The following is a 27938-nucleotide window of genomic DNA, read 5'->3' on the forward strand; positions in this document are numbered from 1 at the left end:
CGGTTTGGCGCTGACCGTAGTGTTATCATCTAGATGTCTGACGGGAAATGCAGTTCTAGTTACGCCATCTCACCATTCCCGTCAAGTGGCAGGTCGCGCAGGCGTCTCCACCAACATATCCCCGCAGTGTCTAATGGGAGATGTAGTCTATCTTACCGGAACGTCGAAACGTGGTGGAAGGGGCGGACGGGCTGCTTTAACTACAATTCCCGGCAGGCCGCGAAGCTCAGGCCGGAGAGCCGAGGGAGAAGGAAGGGGGGCGGGTGGGCGTCCTCCATGTTGGTGTCGCAGTGAGGAGCTGGGAGCGGGAGGAAAGAGAAGCGGTGCCGACCTGCTCCCCCCCTTCCAGTACCACCTCTCAGACCCCCGTCCCTCACCACCTGCCGAACGGGCAGCGGCGAGCAGGTTAGTGCCGAGCGGAAGCCGCGGTGGTGCTGCTGTCCCCGGCCGCTAGGCCGCGGGCAGAACCTCGGCCTCGATTTAGGAAGGGGCTATGGGGAGTCGCGGAGGCTAGTGGCCCTCTGGCATTAACAGGTTTTTATTAAAGTAGTGGATTCATACAGAAGGACACCGGAGCTGAAGCTTTGGGGCATATTGAATCAGAGGTTTAATGATTCAAACAGTAAAGCTGTTTTACTTAACACTCGAAACATCCATAAGAATAATCAGACATTAATGAAGCTATATTCCTGAATTTTAACCTCGGATTTATTAGATCTGGGGTTAATGATACAAACAGTGAAGTTAAAATTCTTAGCCATTTCTCAAGTGCATACTGAACATCAGATCTTTGGGAATAATATGCTTGATTTATACAGAGGTAGCAAACTTTTAGTCCCAGATTTATTAAATCAGGAGTTTAATGATTCAAATAAAGTTAAAATACATAGCACTCAACTACCTCTGAGCACCAAAACACCAGGAGTTACCAGATATTACTGACCACATACAAAGAAATACCTAAATTTTAGCAGTAAGTTTATTAGGAGTTTATTGACAGTGATCATTTGCATTAGGTTCTGGAAAGGTTGAGGTGGGGAAAGGATGGTAGGGTGAAAGTCTGTTGTTGATAAAGGGAGGTGGAACATTTAGTTGAGGAATAAGGAGCTCTGATGAGTTATAAGGTAACCAGGAGGAAACTTAAGAATAGACTTAGGAGAGCTAGAAGAGGATGTGAGAAGGGCACACATTCGTGAAGAACAGGAGGATAACTAGAATGGGGATAGGACCAATCAGGGATAAAGGAGGAAGCAAGGCTGCAGACAGAGGAGGTCCTTTATGTCTGAATTCATCAGTGAAAGAGGCCTTGAATGTAACGACAGCATGAAACAGAATGATATGCTAAAACATATCAATGTTAGAAACAGAATTGTGCTGGAACGTTTGAAAAATATTAGGATAGATATGTCCCTGGGGCCAGATAGGATACAGACCAGGTTACTGCAGGAAGCGAGGGAAGAGACTGCTGCAACTTTAGTGATGTTCTTTGTGTCCTCATTGGCCACAGGAGTAGTACCCAGGTGGGTGGCAAATGTTATTCCTGTGTTCAGGGAAAGTAATAGAGATAGCCCTTGGAATTGTACACCAGTGGTGTGGAAACTATTGGAGAGGATTTCTTTGAAACAGGATTTGAGCATTTGGAGAATATATTCCGATTAGAGATAGCCAGCATGGCTTTGTGAGGAGCAGGTTATGCCTTATGCCTCATGAGCCTGATTGAATTATTTGAGAGAGTGGGGGGAAAAGTATTGATGAAGGCAGAGCAGTAGATGTGCCGCACATGGATTTTAGTGAGATATTCGATATCTCCCATGATATCCATGTTCTCCCATGATAGGCTCATTCAGAAAGTCAGGAAGCATGGGAACTGAGGAAATTGACTGTGTGGATTCAGAATTGACTTGCTCACAGAAGGCAGGGATCGATTGAATTCAGCCTGGAGTCGGTGACCAGTGGTGTTCCGCAGGGATCTATTCTGGGATCTCTGCTCTTTGTGATTTCTTTTTATAATTGACCTTTTGAGGAAGTGGAAGGGTGGTGGTGTTGTGGATAATGTAGAATGGTGCTATAGTTCAGAGCGCATCATTGCTAGGATGCAGAGCTGGTCACGTGGCAAAGTGTGAAGAGCGAACTTGAAGGCAAAGTACAGGGTTAATGGCAGGATTCAACAATATGGAGGCAGAGTGGATCTTGGGATCCGTGGCCAAAGATTTCACAACATTGCCACACTTTTAAAGGGTTGTTAAGGCATAAATGTGTTGGCTTTTATTAGTCAGGGGATTGACATCAAGAGCCGTGAAGTAATGTTGCAGTTCTAGAAAAACCTGGTTAGACCACAGTTGTGTTCAGTTCTAAATCTCCCCCCCCCCCCCCCATTACAGAAAGGACGTGGAAGCTTTAGAAGGGGTTCGGAGGAGATGTACCAGGATGCTGCCTGGATTAGAAAGCAGGTCTTGTGAGGAATGATTCAGCAAGTTTTTCTCTTTGGAGCAAAGGAAGAAGGGAGCTGACTTAATAGAGGTGTATAAGAGGCAGAGACTTTTCTCAGGGCGGAAATGGCTAAAATGAGGGGGCATAACTTTTAAGTGAAACACCCCGGTTTCTTTAGCTGTGTTAGGGAAGGCAGCCTCCAGTCCACTAAACTTTAGAGATTGAGGCCCACTGGATCCCACCCTGAAGCTTAGTTTGCATGGGTGCTGTGTCATTTGTTACCCTGTTACAAATTAATGCCACAAAATAACAGACAAAATAACTGCGTACGATTAAAGGAATTATATTTATAAACCTTAACTTAAGGATTAGTAAAGAATAACAAAAAGGAAAGGGCCCATTCTAATTAGACAGTCAAATGTGCACAAGTTGGAGCTCATCTTGAACTCCTGTCACTCATGCACTGGGTTCTAGGTCAACGTGAAAGCTCACACCACCTTCTGAATGTCGCTCGCAATCCATCTCGAACAAATGGGTCTCCCACCGAATCATATGCCACGACCGGTTCTCCCCAGCATCTTCTCTCTTCATCTCCTCTTGAACAAAAGCCCAAGACCAAGCTTATTGTCCCTCTCCAAGAAAACCTCCCACTAACTGGATGACACACATTCCGCATCATCCCTTATATCCAACAATAACCCAAGCAGACTGAAAGCAGAACAAACAACTCCTACAGAGCTGTACAAAATGAAATACATACAGCATAAGAGTAACAAATATGAACCAGTTCATTACATAAGGTGATTGGAGGGTAGTATAGGGGGAAAGTTGGAGGTAAGTTTTTAAAGAGAGTGCTGGGTGCATAGAACACACTGTCAGGAATGGTGGGAGAGCCAGATACATCAGGTACATTTAAAAGACTCTTAGATAGGCATGTAGATGATAGAAAAATAGAAGCCTATAGGAGAGAAGGGTTAGATTGATCTAATGTGGATTAAAAGGTCGATACAACATCATGGGCAAAGGGTCTGTAGTGTGCTGTAATGTTCTATGTTCTATCAAGTCTTTGAGTTTATTAAAGCTACTTTACAAGGAAATGCTGGATTTTTAACTCTCTGTTATAGTAAAACGGGTTTGATAATTCAAATAATGAAGTTAAGATATTCAAGACTCAAATTCATGAGAAATATCAAACGTTACTGGCTGAAGCCACAATAGATCTACAGCAGATATAATCTCACTGGCTCTCCACTCGGCCTTGGGCCACCTGGATACCTACATCAGGCTGCTGTTTAGTAATTACAGCGCAGCGTTCAATACCATCATCCCTTCAGTTCTAATCAATAAGCTTCAAAATCTGGGCCTCTGTACCTCCCTCTACAACTGGATCTTTGACTCCCTCATCAGCAGATGGTAATCAGTGCAAATCGGAAATAATCTCCCCTCCTCGCTGACGATCAACACCAGTGTACCTCAAGGATGTGTGCTTATTCCACTGCTCTACTCTCTCTAAAGCAGAGGTTCCCAACCTTTTTTATGCCATGGACCCCAGTTTGGGAAACACTTCTCTAAACCTGTGACTGTGTGGTTAGGCGCAGCTTAAATGCATTCTGTAAAATTTGCCGATGGTGAAAGGGAGGCATATGGGACAGAGATAAATCAGGTGGTTGGTGCTCCAACAACAACTTTGTACTCAACATCAGTAAGACCAAGGAATTGATTGTGGACTTCAGGAAGGAAAAGTCAAGGGAACACACACCAGTCCTCATCGAGAGATCTGCAGTGGAAACTGAGAGCAGTTTCAAATTCCTGGCTGTCAAATATCTCTGAAGATCTATCCTGACCCCAGCATATTGATGCAATATCAAAGAAGGCATGACAGCAGCTATATTTCATAAGGAGTTTGAGGAGATTTGATATGTCACCAAAGACTAACAAATTTCTACAGATGTTCTGTGGAGAGCATTGCATCTACATCCGGTATGGAGGGGCCACTGCACAGGATTGGAGAAAGTTGAATATACTCTGCCAACTCCATCCAGGGCACTAGATTCCCCGGCATTGAGGGCATCTTCAAAAGGAGATGCCTCAAAAAGGTAGAATTCTCCATTAAGGACATGCCCTCTTCTCATTGCTACCATTAGAGAGGAGGTACAGGAACATTTTAGGAACACCTTCTTCCCCTCCTTCATCAGATTTCACACAATGAACCAACCTATGAACACTACCTCACCATTTTTTTACTTTTGCACTCCTTTCAATGACTTCAGACCAGTTGCTCCCACCTCCATAGCCGCCAAATCCCTGGTGATGTCCCAAATTAGGAATGCCGTTCCTCTACTCTCAGACCAGCACCAGTTTCAACCGAGGATGCCATCTCTATCGCTCTTCTCATCATACTGGAGCATAAGGATATTTAGGCCGGAGTGCTTTTGGTCGACTACAGTTGGGCTTTCAACACCATACTCCCCAACAAGCTGACCATTAAACCTCAAAATCTGGACTCAGTGTATCCATTTGCAACTGGATTCTGGACTTTCTTACAATTGCGCCTAGACAGATTAGGCAAGTGTGCATCAACCTCCCTGACCCTGAACCCAGCAGGAACGGGTACTGAGCTCACTCCTTTACAATCTTTTCACCCATGACTGTGCCCTGCCTATGCCACCAACCCCATCATCAAAGTTGCAGAAGAGACCACAGTGACTAGATTAACAACTAGCAACGGAGCACCATGCAGAGAGGAGATGCAGAAACGGTCTGAATGGTGCAATAGCCATAACTTTCTATTCAAAATCAAAAGGACCAAAGAAATGATTATCGATGTCAGAGGAAATCAAGAAGTTATGAACAAGCTCTACTACTTATGAAGCAGTGGAAAGGGTCTTAAGTCATTGAGAGTGAACATCACAAGACGAGCTCTCTTGGACACCTATACCTCCTTGATAGTAGGGAAGGCTCAGCAGTGCCTATGCTTCCTTAGTTTAAAGAGAGCAAATCTGTTCTAAAAGCTGCTGGTAAACCTTTATCGATGTGTAATTGGGAGCATTCTGACCCACTGCATGGCAGCGTGGTGCACTAGTTGCAACAAGGTCGACTGAAAAGCACTTCCACAAGTGATCAGGACAACACAGACATCATTGGGACACAACTACCAGATATGGAAACCATCTCCAACTCTCATTGTCTGCAGCAGGTTCTCAAAATCGTGATGGACTCATCTCACCCCAGTAAAAATAAATTCAGACATTATTTTAAATGTAGTCATTGTGTTTTTAGTAATTGAATTGGCAGCAGGTTGATTTTTACTGAATGCAGTAGCACTGCAAACGCATTGTCCTCAGCGATGGCAATAAAGTTCTAACTAACTAACTAATTCCTTATTTTATTTATGTGTGTGTATATCACACACACATAGTGGATTCCAGTTAATTGGGCTGTCGATTAATCAGGGCAGCTGCTTATTTAGGACAATTCTTAAGAACAAAACCAAATCGAGAACATAGTCAAGATTCCCTTCATTTATTTGGGGCACTGTGCCGGTTAATTGGGACAGGAGATGGTCAGTCATGTCCACTTGAGCGTCCATTGGATGCTACTGTGTGCTTAGAGCAAACAGTTCTATTAGTTGTTTGCTTGTATTACATTATCCGTTTTGGCTGACGGCAATTCAAAAAGGAGTGATTTTTGATAAATTTTGTTTTTTTTTATTTTGACTTTAAAAAAATTTTTGAGACCCTTGCCACGAAAAGATTTGATGCTAACCGAAAAAAAATTAGCCTACTGGACCAAATTAAAAGCTACCCGCCTAACATCACTCATCATCAGCCGCAGAGATAACTGGCATGCCGAAATCTACAATTGCACACTTGATACATCAGCAAGAATGGGCATTATTCGAGGGACAGAAGGGAACATCCCAAAAACATGAGCGTGAAGGTAAGGATCCAGGTGTTGAAGAGGCCCTCAATCCATTGTAACTGCACAAGGTGTGTGTGTTTGTGTGTGTGTGAGAGAGAGTGGACCAATGTTAAAAAAACAAATTGGAGCTAGGAAAGAAGGTGGGACATGAAGATTTTAAAGCAAAATATGATTGGTTGTCTTGGGAAATGTAGACACATTAAATTCAAGAAAGCACACGGCGAGAAAGGTAGTGCTGATGCTGTAAGTGCAGAAACTTGAAGATCTACAAAACTGCCTGTCTTGCCTCAAAATTTTTGTGCAGATTAAATCTACAATGCCAACGAAACAGGCCTTTTTTTTATCATGCCACACCAAATGGTTTCCTTTGTTGCAAACACGTAACACTATCAGGCTCAAAGAAAGCAATGGGTCACATAACTTGTGTTCAAAAATGTCAGGAACTGGTAAAAAGAAATTGTTGGTTAATGAGAAAAGTGTTAAGCCTACATTCTTTAAGGGGCTAAGAATGGATATTTTGCCAGTCAAGTCCTATGCCAATACACTAATTCCTCCTCTGGTAACCATTTAGAATGAATACAGAGTTTTATAGTACTATCGTAATATTGGAAGTGTTCTATTTTGTTCTGTAGTGTGTCCTTTTTATACCTTTTTAACTATTTCCATGAAACCGGTTAATTGAGGCTGCCTCTTAATTAGGCCAAAACAGACTTGTCCCAATTAACCAGAATTCACTTTGTGTGTGTGTGTGTCTACACATGCACACACATAAACACACACACACACTCACATGTTTTATATATATAGTATATCTTGTAATTTATGTTTTTTATCATGTATTATAATGTACCACTGCCACCAAATAATAAATTTCATGACATACACCAGTGGTATTAAACCTGATTCTTCTAATTCTGATTATTAATGCTCTGGATGTATACAGGGAAATATCTGACCTTTAACCTTAGATATAAATAATCAGGGTTTAATGATTCAAATAGTGAAGTTAAAATATGTTAACAGCCAGGTCCCAATCTTCAAATATCTGGGAATGTCAGATCTATGAAAGGACTGGTTTTACACAGTAAATTACCAAATGTACTGAATCTGAGGTTGAATGGTTCAGACAGTTAAAGTATTTAACAGCCAGTTCTTCATCAAATGTCTTCCGAACATCGAATCCCCAAGATTGATCAGATATTACTGAAGCCCTGGGAGATTTTAAAAAAACTTTCAACAGCTGGTGTATTAAGTTTTCAAACTTATAAATGCACCATATAAACCATGCAGTATTTCACATTGATCCCCAATTAAATGCCTTCTAAGTATCTAATTTAACAGCAGCTTTATCATCATGTTTAAAGTGTGAACTTCCCAAAGTTATGTCTCTGATATCAATCATGCTGCGTGTTTTAAATGGCAGTTCTTCAAGAGCAGGATATAATCACATCTGCAGTGTCAGATTAAAAACCCATTTATTACATTGATGTGTGACACTGGTTTATAATGTTGAAGCATTAAAGTCCAGTTTATAATATCAACACGTTGCAGTTGGTTCTATAGGGTTAATTCAGCTTATCAGGGTTTAAAGCTGGGTCCAAGGTGTGGGTTAAAGTTGGTTTTGGGACATTGAGGATTAAAGTTGGGTCTTACGATATTGGAGGTTAAAGTTTGCATAAGTCCAGCAACCTCAAAGGCACAGAGCATCAGATAAACAGCATTCACAACAAAAGCATAAAAATGAATTATATACAAAATCAGGTTTGTTATCAGTCAGATATGTCACAAAATTTGTTTTATAGGAGTAGTACAGTGTAAGTTGTAAAATTAGCATGAGCAGCAAAAATTAATAAAGTAAATAGGGTAAGAGCTAGTGTTGGTGAGCGGTTCAAATCTAATGTTGCAGGGGGGAGCATTAAAGTCAGGTTTACAATATCAGAGCATTAAAGCTGGGTTCACGATCTTGGAGCGTTAAAGTTGCGTTCACAATATCGCAATAACGTTATAACTTCAACACTGCAATTATTAGGCCATAATGACTTTAACCATGGCAGTTATATCTCTATAGTTGGGCAAATAATGGTCAAGACCCCGGAGACAGTGAAAGAACCAAAGGAGAGGAAGAACCAGCAAATGGTTTGGAGAAGGACTGTGCTCCTGGAGACAGTTGACACATTTTCAGTTACTCCGATGAGAAAGGAGCTTACTGCAACTCTCAAAAGGGAGAGCAGAGGAGTATGTGACTTTTCAATAGATCTAGCACAGATTTGACTGGTGGAATGGCCTCCTTACCTGCTTTAGTTTTTCTGTGAGTGGTTTTCAGGAAACAGTTAATGGTCTCGAGTTACAGAAAGTTGTGTTGTTCCTTGAAAACAACAAACTTGGGTTGCTGTCTCTGGAGGGTGGTGATAGAGTCAAATATGATAGATGTCTTTAAGTGACTAAGACAGGCACAGGGAATGAAGGGATATGGACACTGTAGAAAGAATTAGTTTTGTTAAGCATTCTGTCTGTGTTTGACATGATATCGTGGGCTGAAGGGCCTGTTCCTGTCTTGTAATGTTCTGTTTTTTTTAATTATCATCTTTAAACTTATAATTCCATTTATAAATAGATATCCCAAGAAAGATTACCTGCAAAAGGATTGTAGTGTTGGTTGTAAACGGGAGTAGTTTTGCTTAGGATGTGAAGTTCTCTGTAATTTCAGTCATTCAGAATGAAACTTGCTGATGAAAATATCTCTTCTGTTTATTTCCAACTATCAAATAGTACTTGGAAGCCCAGGAACTACAAGTATTAAAGCCAGGAAGTCATGCTGCATCTCCCTGACAGATGTTAGCATGGTACCTGGGTGTACAGAAGATATGCTTGTCTTCTTCATTGGTCAAGGCATTGAGTATAAATGTTAGGAAGTCATATGGAGCTGTATAAAACTCTGGTCAGGCCACACTTGGTGTATTGTGTGCAGTTCTGGTCCCCTCCACAGGAAGGGTGTAGAGCAGCTTTAGAGAGGGTGCAGAAGAGGTTTACCGGGATGCTGCCTGGATTAGAGAGAATGTGCTACAAGGAGAGGTTGGGCAAATTTAGGTTGTTTTCTGTGGAGCAGTGGAGTCTGCGTGGAGATCTGATAGAGGTTTATAACATTGAGAGACATGGAACACTGGAACAGGCTCTTCCGCCCCAAAATATCTGCTGAGCTGGTTAATAATTAAGTGCCTAACAGAACTAATCCCTTCTGCCTACACATGTCCACATCCCTCTGTTCCCTGCATACGTGTGCCTATTTAAAACAAACAAACACCTCTATCACATGTGCTTCCACCATCATCCTGGTGGCACATTCCAGGCACCTATCCCCCCTCTGTGGAAAAAAACTTGCTCTGTATGTCTCCGGTAAACTTACTCCCTCTCACTTTAAATACATGTCCTCTGAGAGAAGACAGTTAAACTCTGGTGGGGGGAATATACCAGCTGTCTACTCTGTGCCTCTCAAGATCTTATACACCTCTATCAGGCCTATCATAATTCAGCCTCTACACTCCAGAGAAAATAATGCAAGTTTGTCCAGCCTCTCCCTATGGCTCATACCCTCTAATCCAGGTGGCATCCTGGTGAATTTCTTCTGCACCCTCTCCAAAGCCCTCCACAACCTTCCTGTAACAGGGCGACGAGATGCAGCACTTCAGATTCAGCCTAAGTGTGGTTTTACAAACATGTATGTGAGAGCATGTAGAGTGAGTAGTCCTTTTCCCCGAGGTAGAAAGGTTTAAATTGAAGTAAAAAAATGTACAGAGGAGATGTGCAGGGCAAGATTTTTTTAATATATAGTGTGCCAGGAATGTGCAGCCAGAGGCATTTAAGAGGCTGTTAGAAAGCAACTGGTAGGGATTGGAGGAATATGGGTCACGAAGAGGGAGATAGGTTGAGCTGAATCGGTATTGTAGTCGGCACAGACAAGGTGGACTGAAGGGCCTGTGTGACCGCTGAAATGATTAACTGAACTCTTACCCCCTTCTCTCTCCCTCCCTCCATCTCTATCTCTCACTCTCTCCTCTTTCTCATTGTCCTCTCCCCTTCTCTCTGGCTCCCCCTCCTCATTCTGCTGTCCCTCCTTCCCTCCCCATGGCTGGAACAGTGATTGGCAAAACCCCCAGCAGCCACCATGTACAACGGGATCGGACTGCCCACACCGCGGGGCAGTGGCACCAATGGTTACGTGCAGAGGAACCTGTCGGCGGTGCGTCAGCGGCGGGAGAAGGCGGACCACCGCTCGCCGGAGGAGCTGCAGCGACTGGAGAACAGCCTTGTCCGCAAGCCCAACCAGGACATCCTCGACCACGAGCGCAAACGCCGTGTTGAGCTCCGCTGTATAGAACTCGAGGACATGATGGAGGAGCAGGGGTAGGAATCTGACAGGGTTCCTGGGCTATGGGAGGGGTGGGGCCCAATGGAAGTGAATGGGAAAGGAAGGGATGGAGTCCCATTGAGGGTGCAGACGGTGGGAGTGAAATGGAAGGGGGTAGGGTCCCATTGGAAGGGGTGGTGTCATTAGGAATGAATAAGAAAGGATGGGGGTACATTAGGAATGAACAGAAAGGGATGGTGAATGAATGAGAAGGGTTTGGGTCCTTTGGAAATGAATGGGAATGGGTAATAATCTCTCCTCACAATTCTCCATGTGCTGTTTCAGGTATTCTCTTGAGGAAATCCAGCAAAAAGTGGCCACGTTTCGACAGATGCTGGTAGAGAAAGACTGTGGTCAGGGAAAGGAGGACCCGAAACAGCGGACAACGTGAGTGGATCTTCCCGTCTAGTACCTACCCTCCTCACTGAGACCCCCCTCCTTTCTGTCACTTGTCCCCTCCGCTTCCACTCCATTGCATCGCTTCCCCTGTCACTTACCCAGCTATCTCGTCCCACAGACAGGCCAGTCCTGGAGCAGTACAGCACAGGAATGGGCCCATCTGATCTTCTGCCTCGTCCCATTTACCTGCACATAGGCCATAGCGTTTCTCAACACTGGAACATATCCCTCAAACCATTCTTGTCTTATACTGAACCAGACTTCTCAAATGTTATAATCAAGCCAACATCCACAACGTGCACTGGCAACTGGTTCCGGACTTACGCCACCCTCTGAATGCAAAAGTTCCCCTTCAAATTCCACTTAAATATGTCAGCATTCACCCTGAGCCTATGACCTTTAGTTCGTTTTACCCAGCCTGAGGAGAGTGCATGCATTCACTTTCCTCATACCCTCAGTTTTGTATACCCTTCTCCCCCACCCCACAGAATGAGCGCCCCACCCCTCTGCCTCCACCCACAGAGCAAGTGACCTGCCACCTGATCCTGCTTCCCCCCACTCACAGGGTGAATGAAACACACCAGCTGGCCGAGGCGAACGAGAAGAAGAATGAGAGGCTGCGGGCCGCCTTTGGCATCAGCGACGCCTACGTAGACGGAAGCTCCTTTGACCCCCGGCGCCGGGGCCAGGGTACAGAGGCTCCCCCTGACTCTCAGCAACAGAAGCAACATGGGTAGGTGAGGTTGAGATTGCTGGGTGGGGAGGGTGGTCCAGTCCAGGACCTCTGACTCTGGTCAGGGTGGTCAGTCCCTCTCCTCTCAGCCACAGACTCTGGGTTGCAGGCTTCAGGCAACTCTGAGTTAAGTTCTTGTTGACTACAAGGGTGTGTCTATGAGTTGGGTATGGCTGTAAGCCCCAAGCACAGCCAAAGCTCTGGGTAGGTCTCCCCTGAGGGACCAGGCCCAGTGACAGATCCTGAAAGCTCTTCGTTCCACTTCCCTGGGTTCTGAGTCTAGGAAAGAGATCGAACCTATGGATCTGGCTCCTTCTGTCCCCCCCACCCCCCACTGCACCACCTGAGGTCCTGTCCAGCAATGGTGATGGTGCAGGCAGGATGTCCTCCTTGGCTTACAGTTCTGGTGACGATGAGGTCCTGGAATGTCTCCCCCACCCCCCCATCCATCTTGCCAACCTAAAGGGGGGGCTACACACAGCATGGGTTGTAATCCAGAGTTTGCCTTATCTTACTGTGACTGTTTATCCCCCTTTATCCCTCCCCCTTGTCTCTCCTTCATTCCTCCCTCTCTCACTGTCTTCCCCCCCTCCTCTGCAGCTTCATCCGGGACCCCAGCCGGTCCCGTTCCCCCTCCCCCAAGCGGAAAAAGCGAAAGAAGGGAGGAAGCCGTGGACGGTGAGTTTGAACCGGCGTGATCGCACCCATCCCCCCATCCCTTCCTTCATTTCATACCGCCAGCCCTTCATACCGCAAGCCCCCACCACGCATTAGGGTCCTTCATACCGCAAGCCCCCACCACGCATTAGGGTCCTTCCATCCAGTCCTTCCATCACACCATTTGCCATTCCTCAGCCCCTTTACCCCCTGCCCTGTGGGCAAAAGGAATAGGTGGTATTAGCTATATTGTGTTGTACCAGGCACCGTCCAGGTGAACCAAGTCTGTACCATCTCCAAAGCCTACACACCCACCCTGTAAAGGGGTGACCAGAATTAAATGCAGTACCTCGGCTTTATAGAGTTGCAATGTGTCTTCCTGACATTACTGTCTCTCTCTGTCTCACTCCTCTCTCTTTCTCTCCCCTTTCAGACATCCCTCATTCTTTGTTTAAAAAAAACTTGCCCTGCACATCTCCTTTGAACTTGCCCCCTCTCACCTTGAATGCTTGCCCTCTTGCGTTCAATGTTTCAACCCTGAAGGAAAAACATACTGCCTGTCTACTCTATCTGTGCCTCTCATAATCTTGTAAACCTCTATCAGGTCTCCCCTCAGCTTCCGCCACTCCAGGGAAAGCAACCAAAGTTTGTCCAACTCTCTGTATGGCTCATGCCCTCTAATCCAGGCAGCATCCTGATGATCCCTTCTGCACCCCCTCCAAAACCCCCACACCCTTCCTGTGACAGGGTTGACAGAGCTGCACATGATTCTCCCCAGTGCAGTCTGACCAAATCACAGATTCTCTCCCCAGTGTTTCCCAACCAAATTCGATTTCCCACCCACCCTCTCCCGTGCTGATCCCCCTCCCTGCATGCGGGGGTCTAATGATGTAACCAGGTTATGTATGTTTATGGGGCCCAGGTCTTCCAGCGTGACCACACGGTCCAAGGAGAAGAAGAAGAAAAGCTCAAAGAAGAAGAGCAGGTACGTCAGAATCTGTTCCCCCCCCCCACCCCACACACACACACACACACACACTCCCCTCAGCACAACCCCCCCAACCGTCCCCACATCAAACATCCCCCTTAGTCTGCAGGGTGGTAGTCCTGGATGAAGCTGCAGAGGAGGGGGAGACAGTGGGGGGGGGTGGGTGGGGAAGGGACATTGCAAGGATAGGGAGTGTGTGTAGGACATCACAGTGTGTGCTGGGAGAGAATTTTTTTTGCTCCTCACCCCTTGGTTTCTGTCACCCCCGTCCCACTGGGCAGATGGGCAAACAGAGGGAAGCTGCTGAGGAATGCAGCTGCACGGAGAAACCCCGCGAGGTATGTCCCAGGGCTGCTGCTCAGTGCTGACTCCTCCTTGGAGACACACGATAAAATAGACTGAAATTAGCGTGATTTCCTAAAGGAGAAATCTTACCTGACAGATCTGTTGGAATTCTTTAAGTAAGTAACAGACAAGGGTAGACAAAGGAGAGTCAGTGGATGTTGTATATTTGGATTTTCAGAAGGCCTTTGATAAGGGCCTGCTTAGCAAGATAAAAGCCCATGTTATTACTGGAAAGATACATAGGGTGAATTGGCAGGAGGGAAAGAGTGGGAACAAAGGAGCCTATTTTGGTTGGCTGCCGGTAACAACTGCTTCTTCTCACCTTGTATGTCAGTGATTTGGATGACAGTTGTTTTGTGGATAGGTGGAGGGGTAGGCACTGCTGAGGAAGCAGGGAGTCTACAGAAGGAATTGGACAGACTGTTAGGAGAATGGGCAAAGAAGAGGCAGATGGAATACATTGTATGAAAGCCTATGACCAAGCACTTTAGTAGAAGGAATTAAGGCATAAAAAATTTTCTAAAACAGGGAGCAAATTCAAAACTTTGAAGTGCAAAGAGACTTGGGGGTGTTTTTGCAGGATTCCCTAAAGGTTAACTTGCAGGTTGAGCCTAGGTATGAAAGGCTTGTTTTGAGAGGACTACAATATAAAAACAAGGATGTCATATTGAGATCTTAGTCAGACTGCACGGAGTATTGTGAGCAATTTTGGGCCCCTTATCTAAGAAAGGATATGCTGGCATTAGAGAGGATCCAGAGAAGGTTCATGAAAATTATCCTGGGAATGAAAGGGGTGAGGTATAAGGAGCGTTTGATGGTCTGCGACTGTACTCGCTAGAGTTTAAAAGGAGAGGAAGGTGATCTCATGGAAATCTGTCAAGTATTGAAAGGCCTAACTAGAGCGGAGATGGAGCGAATGTTTCTACAGTGGGAGAGTTTAGGACCGGGGGGAACACCTCAGAATACAGGGATGTCCCTTTAGAACAGCAGTGAGGAGGAATTTCTTCAGCCAGAGGGTGGTGAATCTACCAGAGGCTGGAGGCCAAGTCATTGGGTATATTTAAAGCAGAGTTTCATAGCTTCTTGACTAGCAAGGATGTCAAAGATTATGGGGAGAAGGCAGGAGAATGGGGTTGAGAGGGTCAATAACTCAGCCATGATTTAATGGCAGAGACGACTCAATGGGCCGAATTCTACTCCATTGTCTTACGGTCTTTCTTCTCTCCCCAGGTCGCAGTCGAAGTCAAAAAGTAAGAAGAAGCACAGGTGAGAGTTGCCTCTCAGAGGGGCATGGCGAGGGAGCTCAGTTGTCTGTCCTGTGCGTGCGTGTGTCTCCATGTCTCTCATGCATGTTTTCTGTGTATGTGCTTATGTGTGTACATCCGTGACTCTGTGTTTGTCTCTGCATGTGTGTTTTTGAGTTTCTCTGTGTGATGTGTGTCTCCTCATGCACGACTCTGTATATCTGTGTGGAGTTTGCACATTCTCCCTGTGTCCCGGTACGATTCCTCTGGGCGCTCCGCGGTTCCCTCCCACATCCCAGATTCAGCGGGGGTTAGCTGAGTGGTGGGTTAGAGGGAAGAAATGGATCATTGATGGGCCGTATGGCTGAGTGAGAAACAGGAAGAAGAGACTACCAGCCTTAAATTCCTGCTGGGAATATTCACTTGACAGTGAAGATGGAATCAGGGTGAAGGGTGAAGACCACTGTGCCCTTCAAGGCCTTGCTATTACCTGGCCTCACTGCTCTAAACCCTCTCCTTCTGCTCCACAGGTCCAGCAGCCCCAAGAGCAAGCGAGGGGCAAAGGAAAAGAGGAGAAAGAGGTGAGGTCCCTGCACTTCACACCCTTGTCCTTCACAGATATCCCAAACCAGGATTACAACCCCACTCAGCCTCCATCCCAGCCCAAAGTTACACACCCCTTACCTTCTGTCCCAGATCAACAGTACAACCATGCACCCCCACCCCATCCCAAACCGACGTTACACCCCCACACCCTCCATCCCAGACCAGCCACCCTCCAGCCTTGGTCCCAGACCAGTTTTGCATCCTACCTCACCCTCTTGACTCAAGCCAGTGTTACACACCCCCACCCTCTGTCCCAGACCGATGTTACACATCCTCATTTCCAGACCAACATTACACCGCCTAAGCTTCCATCCCAGACCAACATTACACCCCTTACCCTCTCCCCAGACTGACTTTTCATCTCCCCTCATACTCCGTCCCAGACTGAAGTTACCCACCCTACATCCCTATTCATCTCTGTTTCAGTCTTTCATACTCTGTCGCCGTGTTTGAGCTCAGTGCTTGCCCCTGTCGGCTCCCCATCCACGTTCTCCTGTCTTCTCCACAGGAGCAAGCCTCGTTCCCCACCCCGCAAGCAGCCCAGAGCAGGAAGCCCTTCCTCGTCACGTGGCTCTTCGTCGTCTCGGAGCTCCTCTCCATCAGTGAGCAGGTATGCAAATCTTCCCACATCTCCTCAGCATCCTCGCGTCCCTCTCCTCCCTCCCACACCCACTCTTCCGCTCCCTCCCCCTGCCCTGCTCGATGTTCTCTTGCTCTCATATCCCCATCTCTGAGGAGACAGGCTGATGGGTTATGGAGGATTTCACTCGGGACCTGCCAAGTGTTTCTCAAGATCCTGCAGGCTTTCAACAATCCACTGAGCTAGTGATGGGGGGGGGGGGGGGAGTTGCTGGAGCAAAATGCAGGAAAAGTTCTAGTGTAACGTTCAGCATCGTGCATTCTTTTGACCTGTTTTCTGACTGCTCGCTCGTTCTCCCCGCTTAGCAGACTGCCAAAGCCCTCAGGATCATACTGTCTCCCAGTTTCCCTAATTGCTTCACGCCCAGGACACACCTTGTATGTGACCTTCTCTACAGAGTTGGAATATCCTGGGATGGGGTGCAATGGTTCCATCTGGGCTGGGGGAGGGGGGGGTCGGTGGGATCGGAAGTGAGAATAGATATGGTGAAAGGATATTCCCCCCAACAATGTTCTGACTTGTGTCCCTTTTTATCGAACCCCCTTCCCTTTTCCAGGTCTCGAAGCCCCCGAAAGGAAGCCAGAGTTGCTGGGGGCAGCTCCTCACCCTGGACAGCTCCTGGGCCAGGCGGGGACTCACGGGGGGCCGAAGCAGCGAGGAGGGGAGAGCGGGAGGCCACGGTGAGAGGGCGAAGGAACGGGAGCCGTAGCCCCAGTAACCGGACAGCCAGGGGCAAGCAGGTGTGTACCATAGAGGTGGGGTGTAGGGAGAGTCGGTGATGAGGGAAAGTGGGTGGTGGGAGGGGTTTAGGGAATTTAGTCAGGGGGAGAGTTGGTGATGGGGCCTGTGTTCATGGGCTGTGGTGTGGGGTTCTGTGGTGGGGTGGGGAGGTTTCCAGGGAGTTTTTGTGAGGGGATTCAGTACATGAGGGTAGAGTCGGTAATGGTTGAGAGTGTCAGTGAGGGGTAGGAGGGGATTCAGTTGATCACCGACGTGACAGCACAGGGCTGAGGGGAGGTGATTTGGGGGTTCAGTGAGGTATCGAGGTCCCCAAGTGAATGCGATTGATCCCTTCAAACTCCCTATCCGATTCTGTCTTCCAGAAGCCAGCAGAGCTCTCGCCTGCCATGAGATCACTGCCCCCGTCGCCCTCTCCCTCTCCCTCCCCAGCTAGGAGAGGGGATGTTTCCTCCTCCCGTTGGGCTGAGCCCCGGGGCTCCTCCTCCCCCATGAGGGGCCAGAGGAGCTGCCTCCCACGTGGGGCACATCCCTCCCCTACGGCTGACGGGGTCGCCACCAGCCGGGAGAGGTCATCGCCGAGTGCTGCCGGGTCACTTGCCAGGGTCCCTGCCCGGAGGAGCCAGTCACCACGACGGCACAGCCCCAGCCCAGCCCCCAGGAGCAACGGGTCGTCGCGGCGACAGGAGAGGTCATCGCCGAGGAGGAGCATCTCACCGCCACAGCACAGGAGATCATCATCAAGGTCGCCGCGGCGACTGAGGTCGTCACCAAGGAAGTCTCGGGTGTCGCCAAGGAGGGAGAGGTCATCACCGCGACGCAAAAACTTGTCACCGAGGCGCAGACGGTCATCATCCAGGCCAACTAAAGCCTCGCCAAGGCGTGAGAGGTCATCGCCGAGACGTGAAAATTCATCGCCAAGGCGGTCTAAAGCATCACCAAGGCGCAAGAGGTCATCACCAAGGCCCGAGAATTCGCCACCAAGGCAGTCTAAGGAATCACCAAGGCGACAAAAGTCATCACCGAGGCGCAGTAAGTCATCACCAAGACGTGAGAAGTCATCTCCAAGGCAATCTAAAGCATCACCAAGGCACGAGAGGTCATCGTCAAGGCAGTCCAAGACATCACCAAGGCGAGTAAAGTCATCGCCAAGGCGCGAGAGGTTGTCGCCAAGACAGTCTAAGGCATCACCAAAACGTGTGAAGTCATCACCAAGGCGAGAGAGGTCGCTGCCGAGACAGAGCAAGTCACCACGACGCGAGAGGTCATCACCAAGGCAATCTAAAGCCTCACTGAGATGTAGTGAGTCCCCGAGGAGCAGGAGCCCCTCTCTGAGGCGGGAGAGCAAGTCCCCAAGACGCAAAAGCCCATCTCCCAGACGCCAAGGTCCCTACCCCAGACTGAGCCCATCTCCCAGACCCAAGAGCCCATCTCCCAGACGCAAGAAGTCCCCCAGGCAGAGCATAGATGCAAGACGCAAGAGACCACCTAGGCGCAAGAGCTCATCTCCCAGACGCAAGAACCTATCTCCCAGACGCAGCAGATCCCCCAGATGCAACAGCCCATCACCTAGACGTCGGTGCCCGTCTTCCAGACAGAGCAAGTCCCCAACACATCGGAGCCCATCTCCCAGATTCCGGGGCCACTCTCCCAGACAGAGCAGATCTCCAAGATGCTGGGTCCCTTCTCCCAGACGCCAGAGCCTTTCACCCAGACAGAGCAGATCCCCAAGACAATGGGTCCCTTCTGCCAGACGCCAGAGCCCTTCTCCCAGACGCCAGAGCCCTTCTCCCAGACGCCAGAGCCCTTCTCCCAGACGCCAGAGCCCTTCTCCCAGACGCCAGAGCCCTTCCCCCAGCCGCCAGAGCCCTTCCCCCAGACGCCAGAGCCCTTCTCCCAGATGCCAGAGCCCCTCTCCCAGACGCCAGAGCCCCTCTCCCAGACGCCAGAGCCCCTCTCCCAGACGCCAGAGCCCCTCTCCCAGACGCCAGAGCCCCTCTCCCAGGCGCCAGAGCTCCTCTCCCAGGCGCCAGAGCCCCTCTCCCAGGCGCCAGAGTTCCTCTCCCAGGTGCCAGAGCCCCTCTCCCAGGCGCCAGAGCCCCTCTCCTAGATGCCAGAGCCCCTCTCCCAGGTGCCAGAGCCCTTCTCCCAGATGTCAGACCCCCTCTCCCAGGCGCCAGAGCCCCTCTCCCAGTCGCCAGAGCCCCTCTCCCAGTCGCCAGAGCCCCTCTCCCAGGCGCCAGAGCCCCTCTCCCAGTCGCCAGAGCCTCTCTCCCAGATGCCAGAGCCCCTCTCCCAGTCACCAGAGCCCCTCTTCCAGGCGTCAAAGCCCTTCCCCAAGGCAAAGCAGGTCCCCGAGACGATGGGTCCCATCTCCCAGACGACAGACCACTTCTCCCAGACAATCCAGGGAGCTGGGGGGCCGGAGCCAGCCGGCAGACACTCCCTGGTCTCTGACGGTGTGTCCAGAACCCCGGAGGGAGAGTCCGGCTGTCAGAAGCCCCCCTCCTTTATTGCCAGGGACAGGCGGAGGAGGGGTCGCATCCCCGTCAGTTCCCCATGGGCCTCCACCTACTGTCTCTCCAACAGGGCGGGGAAGAGGGCAGGATGGCACCCCAAGCAGTGAGAGCCCCTCCCAGGGTCTCCCTTCCTCACCTCCAAACTCCAGACCTCAGGTTACTGCCTCCAAAAGGAAGCGCCGAGGATCTTCCTCCTCGTCCTCGACCACCTCCTCCACTTCCTCCTCATCCTCCTCCTCTTCTTCCTCCTCCTCCTCCTCCTCCAGCTCCCCTGCCTCGGGGAGCAGCCGCTCACCTTCAGCTGCCAGGAGGGACCGAGATCACAACAGACACAGGAAGCGGTAAGTTGGGTGAGCAGGGGGGAGTTCATGGGGCAGGGGAAAGGAGGGAGTGTCGTTCAGCCCAATTCATTCCTCAATTAGGTGCAAGCTTGCCAGCATTTATCATCTATCCTTAATTATCATCCAGAGTTAAGTGTATCCAGGAAGATTTCTTAAATCTTTATGCAGGCTGTACTGGATCTGGTGTTGGATAATGAGCCCAGACTAGTGACTGACTTTTCAGTGAGTGAGCTGATAGGGAACACTGACCATAACTCCTTCACTTTTAGGATAGATATAGATAAGGATAGGTAAGGTCCTTGTGGAAGAGTTTTAAATTGGAGTAGAACGAACTACGAGGGCATTCGGCATATACTTAAAAGTTGTGATAGCCGGTGGTGGTAAAGGGGACAAGCTCCCACTACCAGTTAAATGCACACAATGGCATGCACCTCAGAGAGCCTCTGACAGCCCAAGTCCAGCTCCTGGCCTTCACGTGTAACTTAGCTGCTAAGCCCGGTGGAACCATTTCTACTAACAGGAGAAGGGACAAAGGTGGATTACTGGTGCCTTAAAACTAGTAGCTTCGGGCAGATGGGGGTTGGCTCCTCATTTAGGAGAAGGAAAATTCAAGATCTCAAACGTCCACTGCCTTATACCCAATCATGGAGAAGGCTTCAGGGAAATATCCGGAGCTGGAGTCCCTAAGGCAGTCCCAACTTTGAGCTTGATGCTGACTGGCAACTGCTGTGATGCTGCTGGTGCCAAACTGTATCAGTCTCTACCGCTTTCTTTGGGTTCATCAGATGCGTGGAGAGGGGAAGCTTGCCACATGGGCAACAGCTCGCTCTCCATATCATTCTGCCCAGGCTTGCGTATCTAGACAGCTAGGACGCAATATCCATGGTCAACTTTGACTGACAGAGGTCTTGGACCAAAGGCAGGAACTAAGAAGCATGAACTGGGAACACCTTTTCTCTGGCGAGTCCACATCAGATATGTGAAGGTTGTTTAAAGATCAATTGTGCAGAGTGCAGGAAAGGTGTGTTCCTGTTAGAAGGAAAGAGAGAGATGGAAAAATAAGACAACCTTGGATGTCCAGAGAGGTGATGAATTTGGTCAAGAAAGAAACAGTTCTAAAGCTTCAAAAGGTAGGATCAAACGAAGCCATTCAACATTTCACAACCACTGCCAGCTTCCAGTAATGTACTCTCATAATGCCCAATTCCCCACTGCACTCCCCTCACTAGCTCTTCTCGGCTAACAATGATATGTAGGGCAAGCAATCAGGCCCTTGTCGCTGTGTCAGTGCCAGCCTCAATGTCAATGTATCTGAACCCATCTCCCTACACAATGTCCATATCTTCCATTCTCTATCTACGTGCCTATCTAACTCTCAAACACCTCTATCGTAGCTCGTTCTGCCACCACCTTCACTGGCAAGACATTTCAGGCACCCACTCTTCTGGCCTCACACATCTCCCTTTACCTCCTCTTTAATGTAAGGAAAAGATCTCTGCCTCTCATAATCTTATAAACTTCTATCAGATTCCCTCTGAGCCTTCATCGCTCCAGAGAAAACAGACCGTTGCCAGCCTCATAAACACTAATCCAGGCAGCAACCTCTCGTGTACCGTCTTCAAAGCCCCTACAGCATCCTGTAAAGGGACACCAGACTAAATGAGGATTTATGTAGCTGCAGCTTGACTTCCAGATTCATAGTCAATGCACTGACTCATGAAAGCAAGCATGTCACACGCCTTCTTCACCACTCTTACCTACTTGTACAGGACTTGGACCCCAAGATCCCTCTGTACATCAGTGCTGACTGTACACTTTCTCCTTGCATTCAACCTCCCAAAGTGCAACACCTCACACTTTCACCAATTAAACGTTATCTGCCATTCCTGTACCCTGATTTACAACTGTTCCATATTCTGCTGTATCCTCTGACAGCCTTCCTCGCAATCCACAGCTCCACCGATCTTCCTAATCAATCTACCAGCATTCTCATCCAAATCATTCAGAAGTGGGTGGGATTGCACTTGGAGTGCTGTGTGCAGTTCTGGACTCCCAACTATAGGAACGTGGGATTAAGTCAGAACGATTCACAACAATGTTAACATGCAGATCTTTTCACTCTGTCAGTACATTGAGGTGGTACAGGGGAAAAGCAGTGATAAAATGCAGAATAAAGTGTTACATTTACAGAGGAAGTGCATACAAGATGTATGGGCTACGATGAGGTAAATTGTAAGGTCAAGAGTCTGTTTATAATAGCAGGATAGAAGTTGTCCTTCAACCTGACAGTATGTTCTTTTGGGCTTCTGTACTGCCTTTCCAAGAGGGGAGAATAGACAAAGTCCAGGGTGGCTGCAGTCTTTGATTATATTGGCTGCATTGTAGACATGTCTATCACTCCAAAGAAAACAACCTGAGTTTGTCTGACCTCACCTCTGATCCAGGAAGCATCCTCTGTACCCTCTGTAAAGCCCCCACTCCTTCCTGTAATGGGCGGCCAGGTGAAGCCTACTCAAGAGTGTGGGCTGGCTTACCAAATGTTGGGCTCAGTGCCTTGACAGATAAAGGCGAGCGTGCCAGATGCACCCTGAGTAAAGTTTTATAAACCTGCAGCATAACTTTCTGACTTGAGCTCAGTTCCTCGACTAATAAAGACAAGGCCTTCTTTATTACCTTATTGACCTGTGTAGCCACTTTCAGGGGCTTGTGGTCTTGGACCCCAAGATCCCACTGTAAGCACTGTTAAGGGTCCTGACTTTAATGGTGTACTCTCCCTTTAAACTTACCCCCCCCCCCCCCGTGCAGAAATACGTACTTTCCCAGTAAAACTGTCTGCCATTTCTCCACCCATATCTACTGTACATCTGATCTGTATCTTTTGGCAATCTTCTGCACTACCCACACCACTGCCAATCTTTTGTATTGTATGCAAATTTACTAACCCACCCATCCACATCTTCATCTGGGTTATATATAACTGTTATACTGTTCTGTGTTAATCCAGACCTCGTCTTTTTCGACACTTCCGTGCCCTTTCCAGAGCCTCAAAGATTGAGCTCCAGAAATGAAAGGTGTCATTTTGGTGGGGTTATTACCACCAATTTCCTAATAACTAGCGAGAGAAGAGAGGTACAGTTATGCAGACAGATTATGGGAAAGTCCAAGTTACAGAGTTGTCCTTGTGGTGATCTTAACTTCCTCAATATTGAACCGGGCCTTCTTAGTGCAAGAGACTTGGGCAGTGCAGAACTTCATGGATTCTAGAGAGTTTCTTGCAACAATAATGTATGTTGTCCAACCCAGAGGAGGGACCAATCCTGGCCTGGTTTTGGGGGGAAATGAGCCCAGAAGGTTTACTGCCTTTTCAATAGGGGGAGTTCTGGGAATAGCAGTCACAACTCAAGTCAATTCATGAACTATTTTTCAGGAGGGCAGGTGGTTGTGATGGGCTTCCCAGCAGGTTTCTACCTCCCTGATCCTTCCCCACCCCATCCATAGGTGTCTGGCCTTCAATATGGGAGGGGCATTTGGGAATAGCAGTCATAACCCAAGTTAATTGACGAGCTGACTTTGGGAGCAGGGTACAGCAGTCAACTCCACTATAGGCTGGCAGCAGCTCTCCCACTCCACCCTCCATTCCCACCCACAGACGACTGGTCGGTCAGTGGGAGAATGTTTTGGGAATGGTGATCACAATTCAAGTTAACTCGAGTTTCGGCAGGAGTGGAGAAGGGGTGGCACAGTTGACTTCCCTGTGATCTTCACAATGTATTTCTCTCTCCCCCGCTCCCACCACCACCACATCTGCAGGGGACCCAGCTCGTCCCAGGACAGGGGGAGGCAGAGATCAAGCAGTGGGACCAGGAGAGGGGGAGTGGCCGGCACGGCCCTGGGTCGGGCTGGATCCCGGCGCTCCCGCAGCAGGAACCCCAGGCGACACCGCACTGGCAGCACGTCCTCCTCCAGCTCCTCCTCCCTCTCACGGACGCGGCGGAGGCGCAGGGAGTGGCCCAGGAGGACACCCTCCCCTCCTCGAGGACGGTGAGTGGTAGGGAGCATGAGGGAAGGAGAGGATGGGTCTACCTCAGGATGTGCTCACATCCATTCGGATTTAAATGGAAACATATTCTTCCCCCACCACAGGCGGTCACGCAGCCCGAGGAAGCCCATCGACTCGTTGAGGGACTCCCGGTCCCTCAGTTACTCACCAGTAGAACGAGGGCGAGTCCACGCATCCAGGGAATCCCATCGGCAGTGGTAGGGTTCACCGGCGGGAGCTGGGGTTGGGTGGGATAGCAGAGTTGTGGATATTGGGAAGTGCAGGGTGGAATATTGGGTGTGGGATACCGCAAAGCGCAGGGTGGGATATCGGAGGGTCTGCGGGGTGTGGGATATTGGGTGCAGGGAATCGCATATTTGAGGGTGTAAGCGTATGGAGATGGGATATCGGGGGTGTGGGTGGAATATCGGTGGTTGTGAGGGTGGGATATCGGAGGATGTAGGATATCTGTGGAGTGTGGGATGGGATGGGTGTAAGGGTGGAGTGAGATGTTAGGGGTGTGGAGATGGTGATCAGACTGGGTAGGGTAGTCGAGGACATGGGATATTGGAGATGTAGTGTATGGTGTTTTATATTGGACGGTGTAATAAGGATATTGAAAGATGTGGGGAGAGGATGATCAGACTAAATGGGATATGGAAGCTGGAAGCAGAATGCAGAAGGTAAGGGTGGGGATTGAGGGCAGGATGGGAGTTGAGGGTTGTGAGGGTAGAGGACTTTTGAACATGGGGGGGGTTCTGAGGGCTGAGGATTGGACAGTTAAGTTCACAGGTAGCTGTGGGTGCTCCTTTAGATTGCACCTTTCCCTCTCTCCCCGCAGGGAGCGGGAGCGTCGCCACAGGCGGTCGGGCAGCCAGTCACCAGCCAGGAAGAGGCATCACGATTTCCCAAGTCCTCGGGATCGGCGGAGGTACCGGAGGTAAATAATGATCTGTGTCCCAGCAAGTCCCAACCCTCTGCTCTCCACTCATTCCCAGTGGTATCTCACCCCTTCCCATTCACTCCCACCATCCACACTCCCAATGGGACCCCACCCCTTCCCATTCACTCCCACTATTCACACTCCCAATGGTACCCCACCCCTTCCCATTCACTCCCACCATCCACACTCCCATTGGACCCCACCCCTTCCCATTCACTCCCACCGTCCACATCCCCAATGGGACCCCACCCCTTCCCATTCACTCCCACCGTCCACATCCCCAATGGGACCCCACCCCTTCCCATTCACTCCCACTGTCCACACTCCCAATGGGACCCCACACTTTCCTTCCCATTCACTCCCACCATCCACACTCCCATTGGGACCCCACCCCTTCCCATTCACTCCCGATGGGACCCCACCCCTTCCCATTCACTCCCACCATCCACACTCCCAATGGGACCCCACCCCTTCCCATTCACTCCCACTATCCACACTCCCAATGGGACCCCACACCTTCCTTCCCATTCACTCCCACCATCCACACTCCCAATAGGACCCCACCCCTTCCCATTCATTCCCACCATCCACACTCCCAATGGGACCCCACCCCTTCCCATTCACTCCCACTATCCACACTCCCAATGGGACCCCACCCCTTCCCATTCACTCCCACCATCTACATCCCCAATGAGACCCCACCCCGTCCCACCATTCACACTCAACATACAGCCAACCATCTATTACTGAAGGGTTGGAGGTTCCCCAGCTGTTTTCACCAACCCCCAGACTGTGCCATAAAAGAGCTGACTGCCCTGGTTATTCTCCCAACCCAAATTCAAAATCACCTGTGGGCGACTTTTTCTGAATGTATTTTACAAATACATTAATGGTGGTGTGAATGCAGTGCCTCAGATGAAATCTGACTGCAGTGGCAGTACAATTTTCTGACTCTGACTCTCAACACACCTCCTGATTAAAAGCTGCACATCTTCCGCTGGCGTAGCCACCTGGACCCCATGTACCTTGATGCCGACAAGGGGCCTTACACTGTTTGTGTGCTGCTTCCTTTCATTTGAACTCCATGCCCGGTACCAACAGAACCTGATACTGTGGTCCTTTGCCCAGCCCCAGTGCCACCTTGCTGTGTGGAGAGACCCACAAGAGGGGTGTCTCTCCCAAGTCGATTACTTGGAAGCAGCTTCAGAAGCTTGCCTCCGTGTGTTTGAGTGTACACCTGTGTACAAGAGTGTACTCACCACACAAAGACACGGCAAGAGGGTATCTCAAAGCGTCACAGTGTACGAGAGTGTGTGTGAGCGGCTGCCTGTAGAATAGAGACCCTTCCGTTATCAAAGCTGCCAGGGAGGATCTCCCTCCAACCCAATCACCCTTCTGATTCCTCTCCCTGTTGTCTCTCCCAGGTCTCCTTAGGCCAGGAAATGGCTCCAATCACTCCTCTGTGCAATGGAGATCGTCGCCCTGAGGTGCTGGCGGACTGCTGAAAGACTATTTGCCCTTCCAGACTGTGAAAAGTAAATCCTGTATCGTTAACTTCTTTCCCCCGTTGTTTATTTTTTATAAGATATCCTTTTCCTGTCTTCTTAAATGCTGGCCTCTGTGCACGGAGACCCTGAGACATTCAAGAGGTTCTGTGGACAATGACAGGGCTGGTGTGGAGGGAATAGTCAAGACTCGAATGACCCCCCTCCCCAACATGGTGGGTACTGGAGGGCAGGATTTCAACAGACACCACTGGCCTCACAGGGAGTTCCAGTAACCGAGCTCCAGTCTTGCTTAGATTTTGTATGATCCACAGTTTGTTGTTTACCCCTTCCTGTAACACTGAAACCCCCCTTCACCACACAAAGACAAATAAAAGTTAAAGGTTGAACAATGCTTTCTTAAACAGGTGTCTGTTGGTGGTGTCAAGTCATTGAATTATTGTCTGTGTGTGTTTCATTCCTCTCCTCTCCTCTTGCACTATCTGTACACTAACTGGTGTCTCTCGGGGGAGATCTGTACACTGACCGGTGTCTCTCAGGGGAGATCTGTACACTGACTGGTGTCTCTTGGGGGAGATCTGTACACGGACCGGTGTCTCTCGGGGGAGATCTGTACACTGACCGGTGTCTCTCAGGGGAGATTTGTACTCTGACCGGTGTCTCTCGGGGGAGATCTGTACACGGACCGGTGTCTCTCAGGGGAAATCTGTACACTGACCATCTCAGGGAGATCTGAACACTGACCAGTGTCTCTCGGGGGAGATCTGTACACTGAACGGTGTCTCTCAGGGGAGATCTGTACACTGACCAGTGTCTCTCAGGGGAAATCTGTACACTGACCATCTCAGGGAGATCTGAACACTGACCAGTGTCTCTCGGGGGAGATCTGTACACTGACCGGTGTCTCTCAGGGGAGATCTGTACACTGACCGGTGTCTCTCGGGGGAGATCTGTACACTGGTGTCTCTCAGGGGAGATCTGTACACTGACCGGTGTCTCTCAGGGGAGATCTTTACACTGACCAGTGTCTCTCGGGAGATCTGTACACTGACCGGTGTCTCCCGGGGAGATCTGAACACTGACCAGTGATTCTCAGGGGAGATCTGTACACGGACCGGTGTCTCTCGGAGGAGATCTGTACACTGACCGGTGTCTCGGGGGAGATCTGTACACTGACCGGTGTCTCTCAGGGGAGATCTGTACACTGACCGGTGTCTCTCAGGGGAGATCTGTACTCTGACCGGTGTCTCTCGGGGGAGATCTGTACACGGACCGGTGTCTCTCAGGGGAAATCTGTACACTGACCATCTCAGGGAGATCTGAACACTGACCAGTGTCTCTCGGGGGAGATCTGTACACTGACCGGTGTCTCTCAGGGGAGATCTGTACACTGACCGGTGTCTCTCAGGGGAGATCTGTACACTGACCGGTGTCTCTCAGGGGAGATCTGAACACTGACCAGTGATTCTCAGGGGAGATCTGTAC

General features: G+C 49.2%; 1 protein-coding gene across 3 annotated transcripts; it reads left to right on the forward strand.

The window, feature by feature from the left end:
- The first annotated feature begins 225 nt into the window (after positions 1-225).
- On the forward strand, positions 226-26847 carry srrm2 (serine/arginine repetitive matrix 2). 3 transcript variants are annotated; one of them, XM_059953918.1, is made up of 16 exons: positions 226-405; positions 6166-6369; positions 10487-10752; positions 11042-11143; positions 11721-11888; positions 12489-12566; positions 13468-13530; positions 15109-15144; positions 15653-15703; positions 16237-16338; positions 16925-17108; positions 17472-19966; positions 23777-24007; positions 24110-24223; positions 24847-24945; positions 26373-26847. In XM_059953918.1, exons 3-16 carry the CDS (start codon positions 10514-10516, stop codon positions 26380-26382), a joined length of 3972 nt encoding a protein of 1323 aa, XP_059809901.1. In that variant the 5' UTR covers positions 226-405; positions 6166-6369; positions 10487-10513; the 3' UTR covers positions 26383-26847. The 3 variants fall into 3 exon arrangements, with proteins under 3 accessions (XP_059809901.1, XP_059809902.1, XP_059809900.1); XM_059953919.1 differs by having other exon boundaries at positions 6259-6369; XM_059953917.1 differs by lacking the exon at positions 6166-6369.
- Positions 26848-27938: the final 1091 nt, after the last annotated feature.

Source organism: Hypanus sabinus, chromosome 29, assembly GCF_030144855.1.
Source record: "Hypanus sabinus isolate sHypSab1 chromosome 29, sHypSab1.hap1, whole genome shotgun sequence".
NCBI lineage: Eukaryota > Metazoa > Chordata > Chondrichthyes > Myliobatiformes > Dasyatidae > Hypanus > Hypanus sabinus.